Source organism: Loxodonta africana, chromosome 2 (assembly GCF_030014295.1).
Source record: "Loxodonta africana isolate mLoxAfr1 chromosome 2, mLoxAfr1.hap2, whole genome shotgun sequence".
Classification (NCBI taxonomy): domain Eukaryota; kingdom Metazoa; phylum Chordata; class Mammalia; order Proboscidea; family Elephantidae; genus Loxodonta; species Loxodonta africana.
Window position 1 is genome coordinate 229,092,025 of NC_087343.1, and position 12,671 is coordinate 229,104,695.

At 40.9% G+C, this 12,671-nt stretch overlaps 1 protein-coding gene across 12 annotated transcripts in view; it reads left to right on the forward strand.

Annotated features, from left to right (window-relative positions):
* Positions 1-12,671, forward strand: part of DIP2A (disco interacting protein 2 homolog A) — a 131,601-nt gene that overhangs the window by 63,489 nt on the left and 55,441 nt on the right. For 10 of the 12 annotated variants that reach the window (XR_010321086.1, XM_064279609.1, XM_064279610.1 and 7 more), the window contains 3 exons: positions 797-931; positions 7,964-8,083; positions 9,844-10,041. Coding sequence is in view for 11 of the 12 variants with exons in the window: in XM_064279609.1 (XP_064135679.1) it covers positions 797-931; positions 7,964-8,083; positions 9,844-10,041 (453 nt within the window). In the remaining variant the exon portion in view is untranslated. The remainder of the gene's footprint in view (positions 1-796; positions 932-7,963; positions 8,084-9,843; positions 10,042-12,671) is intronic. The other 2 variants (XM_064279611.1, XM_064279614.1) reach the window with 2 other exon arrangements.

Sequence of the window (12,671 nt, forward strand, 5' to 3'; positions counted from 1 at the left end):
CTGTAATTAGTGTCATGGCAGAATATCGTTTTTGATGGTTGTACAAAGTGCTTTTGCTGATGGTAGACCCAGTCACAGTGACGTTTCCTACGTAGTGATTTACAGTCAGGCTGGCATTTGAGCAGATAAACGTTCCTTTACCATGAAAATTAAACACAAAGATGTACAGGCAGACAGTGGAAGGAATGAGTTAAATATTATTCCTATCTAATGTCTGTGTTTAAATGTGACACTCACAATTCTGCTTTCAGGACTCAATTGTCGTCTCTTAGTCTTGCACGTGTGTGTTTAACATGACGGTGGGGGCAGTTTTTATTTTTGTAGTTTTATTCCTTGAGGCCACAAAGGTGGTGTCTTTGTAACACTGGACATACTTTTCTTGGGTGAGGGGAGTTGTTTATAGAAGCCTTGCAGTTTTTATCCTAATGTAGCAAAAAAAAAAAGGTACATTAATAATTGATGTCAAATTTCTTTCTGCTCCCCTGGGGAAAATTTTTCAAATGAAACCTCATTAGACTGTTGTGGGGCCAGCATGTTCACTCTGCTCCTACCTTTACCATGTGGTCGGTGGTCTGGACTACAGCCATCCACATGCACACATTTTTATGTAGCACATCTCGGGGTTCGCAGGGTCCTGGCGTGCCTTCAGTCAGCCAGAAAAACAAATTAATCAGAATACCACCCTCTCTGCTTAGAGTTCAGCTCAATGACGCTTTCATTTAATGGGGTTTGAACAGAGACTTACTACTCTTTGAATTAATGGCCACCTTTATTTGGATCTATTTTTTAAAAACAGACCTGCACCCCGCCCCTCCTGATGTCACCACAGGCCTGGGCCTCGGGGAGCATCTGCACTGTGAGCGTCCACAGGTGGCTTCCGTGAGAGGAGTTCCTCGGGGATGCAGTGGGAGCATCCTGGAAACAGCAGATGGTAAGCTCACCTGTGCTTCTCCTTTTGAAGCATTAGAGCGCAGGCTGTCTCTTCAGTTGTTGAACCCACCCTTAGTGTATTTGCTTGAGCAAACCCAAGTTGGTCATCAGTTACAATCCAGTGGTTCATATACCCTGAAGCCAGTGTGTGTGGTGATGCTGTGGGCAGAGCAGAGTTACTGCAGGGGCATCATGTGGAAAATAATCAGACATGTTTGTTTAGGAGTTGGTCAAATGGAGAACAGGAGAGTAGGTAGGAAGCACCTCCACATTTAAATTAGATGCAGAGGGAATTTCGATCCGCAATATAGTAGGAAAATGAGAAACCATGGGAAGTTTCTTTATTTGGATCCAGTGTGACTGAGCAGAGCAGGTCTTAGTCTGTAGTGCACGCTTGCATGTGCAACTTTGACAGCCTCCTGCCACTTACTCTTCATCCTCAGCAACCTGAGCATTGTGGCTTCCGTTGTGCAGGCTCCAAGATGTCAATCTGATTTTCATAGTGTCCTCGTTGATACCATTTTCTTTTGAAACAGTTTCCAGGGTATTTTATCAAAATCACGTGAAATTTTCTTTTCAGTGCACTGGATTTAAATCACAGAAAAATTCTGAGATCTCAAATCTAGGACCTCAAGGTGTAGTTCGATACCCCTGGACACACAAATTTTGCCAGTCTTTCAGATCCTTTTCCAGATGCAAAAGAAAAATACTCTTTATATGTAAAAAAAAAATTTAAGAACTTTATTAAGGTACAATTGACATAATAACTGCACATATTTAAAATGTGCAATTTTATGAGTTTTAAGATATGTGCGTACTCAAGAAACCATCACTACAATCAAGATAGTGAGTATATCCATCACTCTTCACGCGTTTCCTCGTGCTCCTCTGTCATCTCTCCCTTCTGTCCTTCCTTGCTCTGTCCATGCCCTTTCTGGCACCAGAGATTAGCTCGCATTTTCTAAAATTTTATGTAAATGGCATCATGCGGCATTTACTTTTTATTGCCTGGCTTTTGCCACTCTGCATAATTAGTGTTGTGGGTCATTCACGTTCTTGCAAATATCAGTAGTCCATTCCTTTTTATTGATGAGTAGTATCCATTATGGAGCCCTGGTGGCACAGTCGTTAAGAACTCAGGCTGCTAACTGAAAGGTCAACAGTTTGAATCTACCAGCCGCTCCTTGAGAACCCTATGGGGCAGTTCTACTCTGTCCTTTAGGGTGGCTAAGAGTCACAGTCGACGCAACGGCAATGGGTTTGGCTTGATTTTTGGAGTATCTGTTATATGGCTATACCACAAATAATTTAGGTTGTTTCCAGTTTATCTTTTTTATGAATTGTGGATTTGACTTGCTAATATATTTTGTTTTTAGGGATTTTTGTGTCTGTGTTCTTGAGGGATAATCTGTAGTTTTCTTGTAATATCTTTGATTTTGGTATCAGGGAATGCTGATCTCATCAAATGAGTTAGGAAATGGTTTGTCTTCTGTTTTCTGATAGAGGTTATGTGGGGTTGATACTATTTCTTCCTTCATTAATTGACAGAATTCATCGTGTTAGCCCTGTGGGCCTGGAGTTTTCTTTGTGGGAAGGTTTTAGTCTACCATTTCAGTTGCTTTCCTCAATACGGGATTGTTTGTTCTTTAGTCAGTTTTGTGTTTTTGAAGGAATTTGTCTGTTTCATCTTTGTTGTCCAGTTTATGGGCATAAAGTTGTTCGTAATATTCCCTTATATCCTTTTATGTATGTTCAATCTGTGGTACGGTCCCCTTTTTTATTCCTAATGTTGGTAATTAGCGTCTCCTGTTTGTATCTTCATAAGTCATGCTAGAGGTTTATTGAATTTCACTGATTTTCCAAAGAACTAGCTTTTGGTTTAATTGGTTTTCTCTGTTTGTCCTTTTTCTATTGTGTTTATTCCCACTCTTGTATTTATTATTTCCTTTTTACTACTCACTTTGCTCATCTGTTTCCAGCTTCTTGAGGTGATTCTTAGATCATTGATTTTAGACCTTTCTTGTTTTCTAATATAAGTGCTTAAAATTATAAACATCTGTCTGAGTGCTGCTTTAACTGCATCTTGCATATTTTGATGTGTTGTCTTTTCATTTTTAACATTCAGTTCCAGTTATTTTCTGAAATCCCTCATCCTTTCAGTTTTGATTCATGGTTTATTTAGAAGTGTGTTAATTTCAACATATTTGCAAATATTTCAGATATGTTTCCCTTATATGTTTAATTTAACTCCTTTTAAATGAATTAAAACTTTCTACTGGCTCAGTGCATGATCTATTTTGGTGAATGTTCCACTTGCAAATAGTAATTACTCTGTTGTTGTTGGCCGTTGGAGGCCTTCCTTATTTTCCCTGGATATCAAAACAACACACCATATTGGGCCTTAATTTTAGACCTTATACCACAAAAGCCTTTCTAAATATGAGTAAAAATCTGCATGCAGTAAAAGTAAAGATAGAAAAATTTGGTTGTAGAAACTACGAAAAAGTCTTTCGCATGGCAAATAATACTCCAAAGAAAACTAAAAGAATTGATAAACTGGGAGAAAATATTTGCAACAGATGCAGTGGGATGAAGGTCTAATGTTTCTAATACTAAAAGAACTTTTAAAAATTGAGGGACAAATACCCCCAAATTGTATAGTTAGGGGTCAGCAAAGTATGGCTTAAGGACTGGCTGCCTGTTTTTCTAAATAAAGTTTTACTGGAATACAGCCATGACAGTCCTTCATATTGTCTATGGCTGCTTTCATGTTACAATGGCAGAATTAAGTAGTTGCAACAGAGACTGTAGTGGCCACAAGCCTAAAATATTTACTACCTGGCTCTTTAAGAAAAGTTTGCTGATCCCTGGTATAGGAAAATGGGCAACAAGATATGAACAGACAATTCAGAAAAAGATATAAAAATGGCTCTTAAAAGTAAGGCCCAACTTCTCTCATAACTAGAGAAATACACCTTACTGGTGGAAATGCAAAATAGTTGAACCTCTTTGGAGGGAAGATTGGTAAAATCTACGTGTACACTTGCATGTGGATTCAGCAATGCCAATCTAGGAATTGACCCTGAACACACACCTCCAAAAATAAGAAAATACATGTGCACAGAACACAGTTACTCATTGTAGCTCTGTTTACAATTGCAAAATACTGAAAACTGCCTAAATATTCCTGCCTCATAAATTGGTTGAGTAAACCTGTTACTTCACAACGTGAACATACTATGCTGCTTTAGAAAAGACAGAGAAAAATATTTATGAACTGGAATGAGGTTGTTTTCCAGAAGATGTTAAGTGAAAAAAGCAAAAGAACTTTTACAGTATACCACCTGTTGTGTGAAGAAGGGAAAATAACAAAACATACATGAATCTGCTTACGTTTATTAGGAAACACAGGAAGTATACACCAGAAAGCAATGTGACGGTGGTTACCTACAGAAGGGTGGTATGGAGGGGGTGGAAGGAGTGCAGGAGGGAGTGACATTCCTTTGAATTTGTCTTTTTATACGGTTTTAACTTTTACAAGTCTGTTAATGTTCTATATTCAAAACCCAAGCTTACAGGATGAAAAGAAGGGGGAAGAAACCCTAAAACTAGAAGTAAACAAAAACAGAATAAATAAGTAATTTATGAACACAGCATTTGATGGTACATCCTTAAGTCTTGGGCATGGCTGAATGGAGAACAGCAAACAAATCATGAACTCTTTTTTCGTAGTGGTGTAGGTGAAGCAATTTGGGAATGAATTTAGACATATGATAGTATTGAGCAAATGAACGACAATGTTGGTGATGTTGGGATCTCTGCAAGAAGGGACATCCAGATATGAATGGGGAGGACAAGAAAGAACCCTGTGGGGAAGATGGAAATTAGAAGTATTGGTGTGGACTCATGATTTCTGAAATACACATGTGTGCCCATTTATGCATATCTTTGCGCACACGTATTTCGAAAGTGTGTAGATATGTATGTATATACAAATATATACATGTGTGTATATATGCAAATATATATGCATATACTTTGTAGCTCTTTCTACTGAAAGGAACCAGAAGCAAAAACACCCCAGTAGCAGTGAGCACACTTAGCACCCGGATCTTGGTCTTTAATACCTTTCCTCACTCAGAAGAACCAGGGTGTTGTGGAGAAATGGCTGATTCCAGGGCTGGGGTGAGGTGAGTGCGCGATGCACCTGGAGCATCTTCTTATGACAGATGTAGGGCCATGCCTGAGAAAATTGATGTGGCATGTCACCAGGATGTAGGGGCCAGCCAGCAGGGGCTTGGACTGGCTACATCCGGGACAGTTTGGTACCAAAATAGTCAGAATCATAACTATTTATAAACTACCAGAAAAATAGCAATCCATGAGTCCTTCTTGATAACATATGGATAGACGGATGGAGGGGGTGGGTCTTGCTCACAGTAGGATGCCGAGTACTGACTGGTACATGTAAATGGAGTGCTGGCTTTGGAAAGTTATTTTACAACCATCTCAGAGAAAATTGCTTTTGGCAAGAAATCGTCCAACAGCTGTTAAATCTAGGAAAATATTTTGATGAAGATCAGAGTATTTGCATGGTTGTGAAGTATCTTCCCACATATTGCTTATTAGTTGCACAGACACAAAAAATAGTAGAAGAAACAGACAGTGCTTTGACCAGGTGATAAAAATGAGTGTCACCAGTGAGGGGTAGGAGAATGTTGTGTGTCTCCAGACATTGTATTCAGGTAGTATTTCAGCCAGAAATGTTGCACCTGAGTTGATCACGAACACTTAGGTGCATTCTACTTAATAAAAAGAAAGAACCGTACTTTCCAAAATGTCATTGTCATAAAGGACAAAAGAAATTACACTAAGCAAGGCTCACAGTGGGCAAATCTGGCCTTCATTACTAACTGTGTGGTAAGTATCAGCATAACTCCAGTCCCCAAAATGTGGGGATGGATACTGTCCTCACCCTCCCACTTTTCCATCCTTGTTGGCAGCTGCCCAAGCAGCCCACTCTCTCTCTGACCCTAGTCACCTGGAGCTGGGTCAGAGCTCACAAGTTAGACACCGTTTTTTAGACCAGCTGCCCATGCAGTGTTTCTCAAACCCTAGCCTAGATCTATGTCAGAAGTCACACGTTAGAAGGACACCTCTTTCAGACTGCCAAAAAGGCAGACGGCAGCTCCTGCTGGCCCTCGCTGCCCCTGTGGGTTCATTAATTCATTAGAATGACTCACAGAATTCACAGACTATACCATACTTACGGTTACTGGTTTATTACAACCAAAAAGGATAACAAACAAAAAGATGCATTGGGTGAGGTCTGGGAGTGGTCACAGCATGGAGCTTCCATGTTCCAAAAAGGGGCATGCTACTCTTTCCTGTGCATGGTCACCAACCAGGAAGCTCATCTGAGCCTTAGGGCTCATGGCTGTTATCAGCCTCCCCACGTGGCCATGATGGATTACACATTGCCTGGTGAGGCTTGGCAAAGAATATTGAATATACCATGGACTGCCAAAAGAATGAACAACTCTGTCTTAGAAGAAGCACAACCAGAATGCTCCTTAGAAGCAAAGATGGTGAGACTGTGTCTTACATGCTTTGGACATGTTGTCAGGAGAGATCAGTCCCTAGAGAAGGACATCATCCTTGGTAAAGTACAGGGTCAGCGGAAAGGAGGAAGACCCTCGACGAGATGGATTGACACAGTGGCTGCAAGAATGGGCTCAAGCATAACAACAATCGTAAGGATGGCGCAGGACCAGGCAGTGTTTTGTTCTGTGGTATGTAGGGTCACTATGAGTCGGAACCAGCTCGATGGCTTGGTGAGGCTTAGAGAGCATTGGGCCCCCAGGTGGTCCCTCTTGGTCTGGTCAGCCCGCACTCATTAGCCTCAGGTGTAGGTATGGCTAGAAAGAACCAAAAACAAAGGCCAAATTGCTTTTTGGGTGGTAATTTCACACCCCTCAGAAATGTTCCAGATTAAAAGAAAGAAAAAGACACGACAACTAAATGTAGTACTTGATTTGAGACTGGCCCCTTTATTGGAAGAAAAAAATGCTATAAAAGGACACTTCGAGGATAACTTGGGCGGGGGGTGGTGGGTTAGCACAATGTCTCATGGCAGATAGGGTCTGTGTGGCACTCCCAGGGCTTTGCTTCCTCCCCTGCGGCAGGGCTTCCAACAGGTGCACTTGGTCCTCTTCCCATGTGCCTTCTCCCCGGCACACTTGTCACCCTGGGAAGTTTCCTTGTTTATTTCTGTGTGTGTATATTTTTGCTTGTCTTCACCTAACTGATGGTAAGCTATGTGAGGGCCAACTTGTATCTGTCTTTTCTACTGACTTGCCATCACTTAGAACAGCAGCTGCCAAACTGCTTTACACTGTTAATAATTACTGAGGACAACAAAGAGCACTTCGTTTACATGGGTTATATCTCTTGAAATTTACATTAGAAATTGAAACTAAAATCTTAAAAAATATTTATTAATTCATTTTAAAATAGCAGTAATAAATTCATTACATGTTAATATAAATAACATATACTTATGGGAAAAAAAATACCAAAATAAGAAAAATTTAGTGAGCAGAATGGCACTGTTTTATATTTTTGCAAATCTCTTTCGTGATTGGCTTCGTAGAAGCATCTCTCTCCTCTGCTTCAAGTTCAGTCTGTGGTGATGTCATATGTTACGTAGTCTCTGGAAATCTCCTCTAAGCACTGTGAGAGAAGGAGAATAAGAAAGGCGAAGGACATTTTAGTATTCTGCGGGTATAGTTTTGACTTCATGAACCCTCTGAAAGGGCCTTGGGGACCCCTGTGAGTTCCAAGAAGGCACTCAGTAGATACTTGTTAAATGAATTTATGAATTCCCATGTGAAGGCTTTATGGGCCAGTCCTTGGGTGGGTTTGTAAGTTCTGACATGTTCATGTGAAGTTCACTGGGTCTGGTCTGCATACCCTGTTTTCAGAGGGCATGGTGTGCCGCAGCCTCAGTGCTCCTCTGCTTCTCCTGTGCCAGGTGTCCCCGTGAGCAGCAGAGTGTCCTCCAAAATCCAGCAGCTTCTGAACACCCTGAAGAGGCCAAAGCGCCCTCCACTGAAGGAGTTCTTTGTGGATGATTTCGAGGAATTGCTGGAAGGTGAGAGTTCTCTGAGTTTCTCTCTGCTGTTGTGCTTGCATGAACAGGGTGGCCATCAAGCTGGCAAGGTAGGCAGATGCACATCACAATTGATTATTGCTGTTACATGATAACACAATGAAGTCACATCCTCTCTGCTTCCAGATTCCAGGGTCACCTGTGTAATGGTCAGTTGAGAATTATTTGTGACTGCTACCTTCTCTGGAGCAAGCAGAAGATCTGTTGCTCATGTTAGAGTGAGTTAGCGTTTCTCTATGCGCCTCACCCAGCGGCTCAAGACTCCTGTATGGTTTCGTCCTACTTACATTACTTAAATTTTAATTTAAGCTTTAAATCTGAAATACTTGTCTACCCATGGTTTCAGTTAATTTTCTGCATAGTTTTGAAACCTTTTCAAAATTTTGGCCTCTCCTTTGTGAACGAAATATAAGAAAAAAAGAACACAGATCTATTTTTAAAGGAAAACTACCAAGAAATGTACTGAAGTGTACATCTGTGGGAAAGGACCAGAAAGGAGGCCTGATCTAAGCATGTGGACCATCAGGCTTCCTAGAGCCAGACTGTTACAACTGAAGAGGCACCCACAGCCACCCATCCTCCTGGCTCCTTGCTCCTTGCTCCTCTCTTTTTCAGGATAGCAGCCAAATATACTCACCCAGTTGTCTCTTCAGTACCTGAGGATTTAACATGGCTTTTAGGGCATTGTTGTCAGTTGTCATGGTGTCAGCTTGAACTCATAGTGACCCCGTGTACAAGAGAGTGAAGCTCTGACGTGTCCTGCACCATTCCCACAATTGCTATGTTCGAGTCCGTTGTTGGAGCCACTGTGTCAGTTCATTTCACTGAGGATCTTCTTCTTTTTCTCTGACCCTCTGCCTTAACAACCATGATGTCCTTCTCCGGGGACTGATCCCTCCTGGTAACATGTCCAAAGTGCATGAGACTAAGTCTCGCCGTCCTCACTTCTAAAAGCATTCTGGCTGTACTTCTCCCAAGACAGATTTATTTGTTCTTCTGGTTGTCCATAGTATATTCAGTATTCTTCACCAACACCATAATTCAAAGGTATCAATTCTTCTTCAATCTTCTTTATTCGTTGTTCAGCTTTCATGTGCATATGAAGCGATTGAAAACACCATGGCTTCGGTTAGGCACACCTTAGTCCTCAAAGTGACATCTTTGCTTTTTAACACTTTAAAGAGGTCTTTTGCAGCAGACTTGCCGAATGTGATATGTCGTTTGATTTGACTGCTGCTTCTGTGGGTATCACTTCCCCTTTATAATCAGAGAATGCCTTCCACATTCAGAGTTCAGTGGTACGAATGCTTCTGAGAGCAGTCATAGCCGCTGGACATATGATAGATTTTACTTTACAGTTTTTCTTTCAACATGGGGAAGTTCAGGCATTTTGGGTGCCTGAACTGTAGTGGTGATCCTTCTCACGTTCATCCTTTATAAGTGGGTCATTAGTCCCTGCTTCTCGGGTGTTACTGAAGTTCACAGTAATGTCATTAGCCCTAAAGATGCTACAGCCCAGTCCTGAAGGTTGGAGAAGTGTAAACCCATCTCAGGGCCACCTTTGTCGTGTGAGGTATGATTGCCAGAATGGTGGGTTGGTCTTAACTTTATTTCTTTCAGGTCTTTGGTTATTGGTCTGTGACTAAGGTAATGATAAGCAAATCTAAACAAATCATTGTAAGCTTCAGAATGGTACATGGTACTGTGAAATGTTGGTTTTTAAGCTTGGATTTTGTTTGTAGTTCAGCAACCAGATCCAAATCAACCGAAGCCTGAGGGCAGTCAGATGGTCATGCTGAAAGGGGAACCGCTGGCAGTGGGGACTCCCTGGCCCCCGTCACTGCTGGCTGCCTTGCAGCAGTGGGGCACAACCCAGCCCAAAGCCCCCTGTCTGACTGCCTTGGATACAACTGGGAAGGCCATCTATACCCTCACCTATGGCAAGTATCAGTAGACATCACTGTGCTTTCTGTTTAACTGTGAGATACTACATACGTAGTACAACATAGTCATACAGCTTAATGAATGTTATAAAATGGATTCCTCACCTACGGCAAGTATCAGTAGACATCTCTGTGCTTTCTGTTTAACTGTGGGATATTACACATGTGGTACGACGTAGTCATACAGCTTAATATTGTAAAACGGATTCCTGAGAAACTACACAGTGGCCAGATAAGTAGAACATTGCCACACCCTGGGTGCCCCTTCCGGACCACTGACTCTTCCTTTCCACCAGAGGTCACCACTCACTGACATGGCGATGAACCCTGTTCTTTTCCGGTGTTCACACCTATGTATGCATTTCTGAACAGCATAGTTTAGTGTTGTCTGATATTGAACTTTGTATAAATGGAATCATAGAGTCTGTATCTCTTTGTGTTTGGCATCTTTTGGTTCCATATTATGTTTATATGTAAATGCTATTGAAGTATAACACAAGTTATAAGAATACACGCATATAACCTGCACTCAGATCAGAAACGTCACCAGATCCCCAAAACCCCTTGTGCCCCTTCCAAAACTAACATCCTCCTCCTACACACAAATGGCAACCATGTTCTGACTACTAACATTGATGGCTTTGCTTGTTTTTAAATTTTGTGTAAACAGGATTATATAAAAGTATTCTTTTGTTTCTGTGTTCTTTGCTCAGCGTTGTTTTTGAGACTCAGAAATGATGTATGAAGTTTATTCTCATTGATAGATACTATGTTTTGATAGATACTATGTTATTGTGTGAATATACCAAAACTTATTTAAGCACTGTGTGGTAGACTTTTAGGTTGTTGCCGCTTTGGGGCTATTGTGTATAGTGCGTCATGAACCTTCTCACGTGAGTCTGCTGGTGAATATATGTAGGCATTTGTGCTGGATATAAATCTTGAAGTAGAATTGTCCACCTTTAGGACATACTGCCAAACAGTTTTGCAAATTGGTTGCAACAAATTTCACTCCCAACAGTATTGTATGAAGAGTTCAGTTGCTCTACATTCTCGTCAACACTTGATATTGTCTGTCCCTTTAATTTTAGCCTTTCTGGTTGTGCAGCTTCAAATTACAGTTCTAATTTGTATTTCCCTGATGACTAATGATGTTTTTCATATCCTCATTGGTTATTTAAATATCCTGTTTTAAATTATGGTTCTAATTTGTACTTTCCGGATTACTCAGCATGCTTTTCATATGCTCGTTGGCCATTTAAATATCCTCTTTTATGAACGATCCAAATCTCTGGGCTTAGTCTTCTGTTTGGTTGTTAACATTTTCTTATTTCTTTATATGTTTCAGATACAAGCCCTTTGTCAGATACATGCTTTGCAAATACCTCCTCCACTCTTTGGATTGCCTTTTAATACTTAATAGTGGCTTTTGATGAATGGAAAGTCATAATTTAGTGTAGTCCAATTTATCTGTTTTTCCTTTTATGGTAGTGCTTTCTGTGTCCTGTTTAGGAAGACTTGCCAAACCCAAGGCCATGAATATATTCTCCTACGTTTTCTCATGAAAACTTCATTGCTTTTACTTCTCAGAGTTAGGTGTTACAGTCCATCTGGAATTTAATTTTGTGTATGATGTGAGATTGGAGTCATTTTCTTTCCTTATGAATATCCAGTTGACCCTGTATCATTTATTGAGAAGGCTGTCCTTCCCAGCCAAGGAACACTGTGGTGTTACTTTGTGTATATGAGGTGAATAGTAGATGTGTGGGTCTCTTTCTGGACTCTTTTCTATTCTGTCTTTCTATTTGTCTGTTCATATTTCCTGAACTACTGTAGGTTTATGAGTCTTGGTGTATGGTGTATAGGTCCTCCAGCTCTGTGATTTTTCCTCAGAATTGCCTTGACTGTTCTTGGCCCTTTGTATTTCCAGGTAAGCTTTAAGATAAGCTTGTCATTTTCCAAGAAGCCCTGGTGGTGCAGTGGCCAAGCGGTGGCTGCTAACCTGAAAGTCAATGGTTCAAACACACCAGCTGCTCCATGGGAGAAAGATGTGTCGGTCTGCTTCCATAAAGATTACAGCCTTGGAAACCCTATGGGGAAGTTCGAATCTGTCCTGTAGGGGCACTATGAGTTGGAATTTACTCGATGACAATGGGGTTGGTTTCCGTTTTGTCAATTTCCAGAAAAAAAATCCTACTGGTTTATTGATTGACATTGCATTGAATCTTAGTTCAGTGTGAAGAGAATTGATACCACTACAATATGGAATCTTCCAATTCATGATTGTGGAATATTTTCCCCCTTTTTTTAGGCCGCCTTCACTTTCTTTCGGTAATATTTTACACTTTTGAGTACAGAAGTCTTGAGCATCTTTCATTAGATTTATTTCCATTATGCTGTTGTTGTTAGGTGCACGCCCAGGGAAAAAATGCTGTGGAAGGCCAGCTCACCTCCCCAAGGGTTCCCCCCTCTAGTCTTAACCCCTCTAGTTCCCTTTGCTGAGTAACTCTTTGCTGCCTTACAACTGATGATTTCTGCATTTCATCTGTTTTTTAGATTGTTCTACGCTGGAGCACTGGTCTGCTTGGAAACAGAGGTCTCTTATCCTATCTATTATGTTTTTTAAG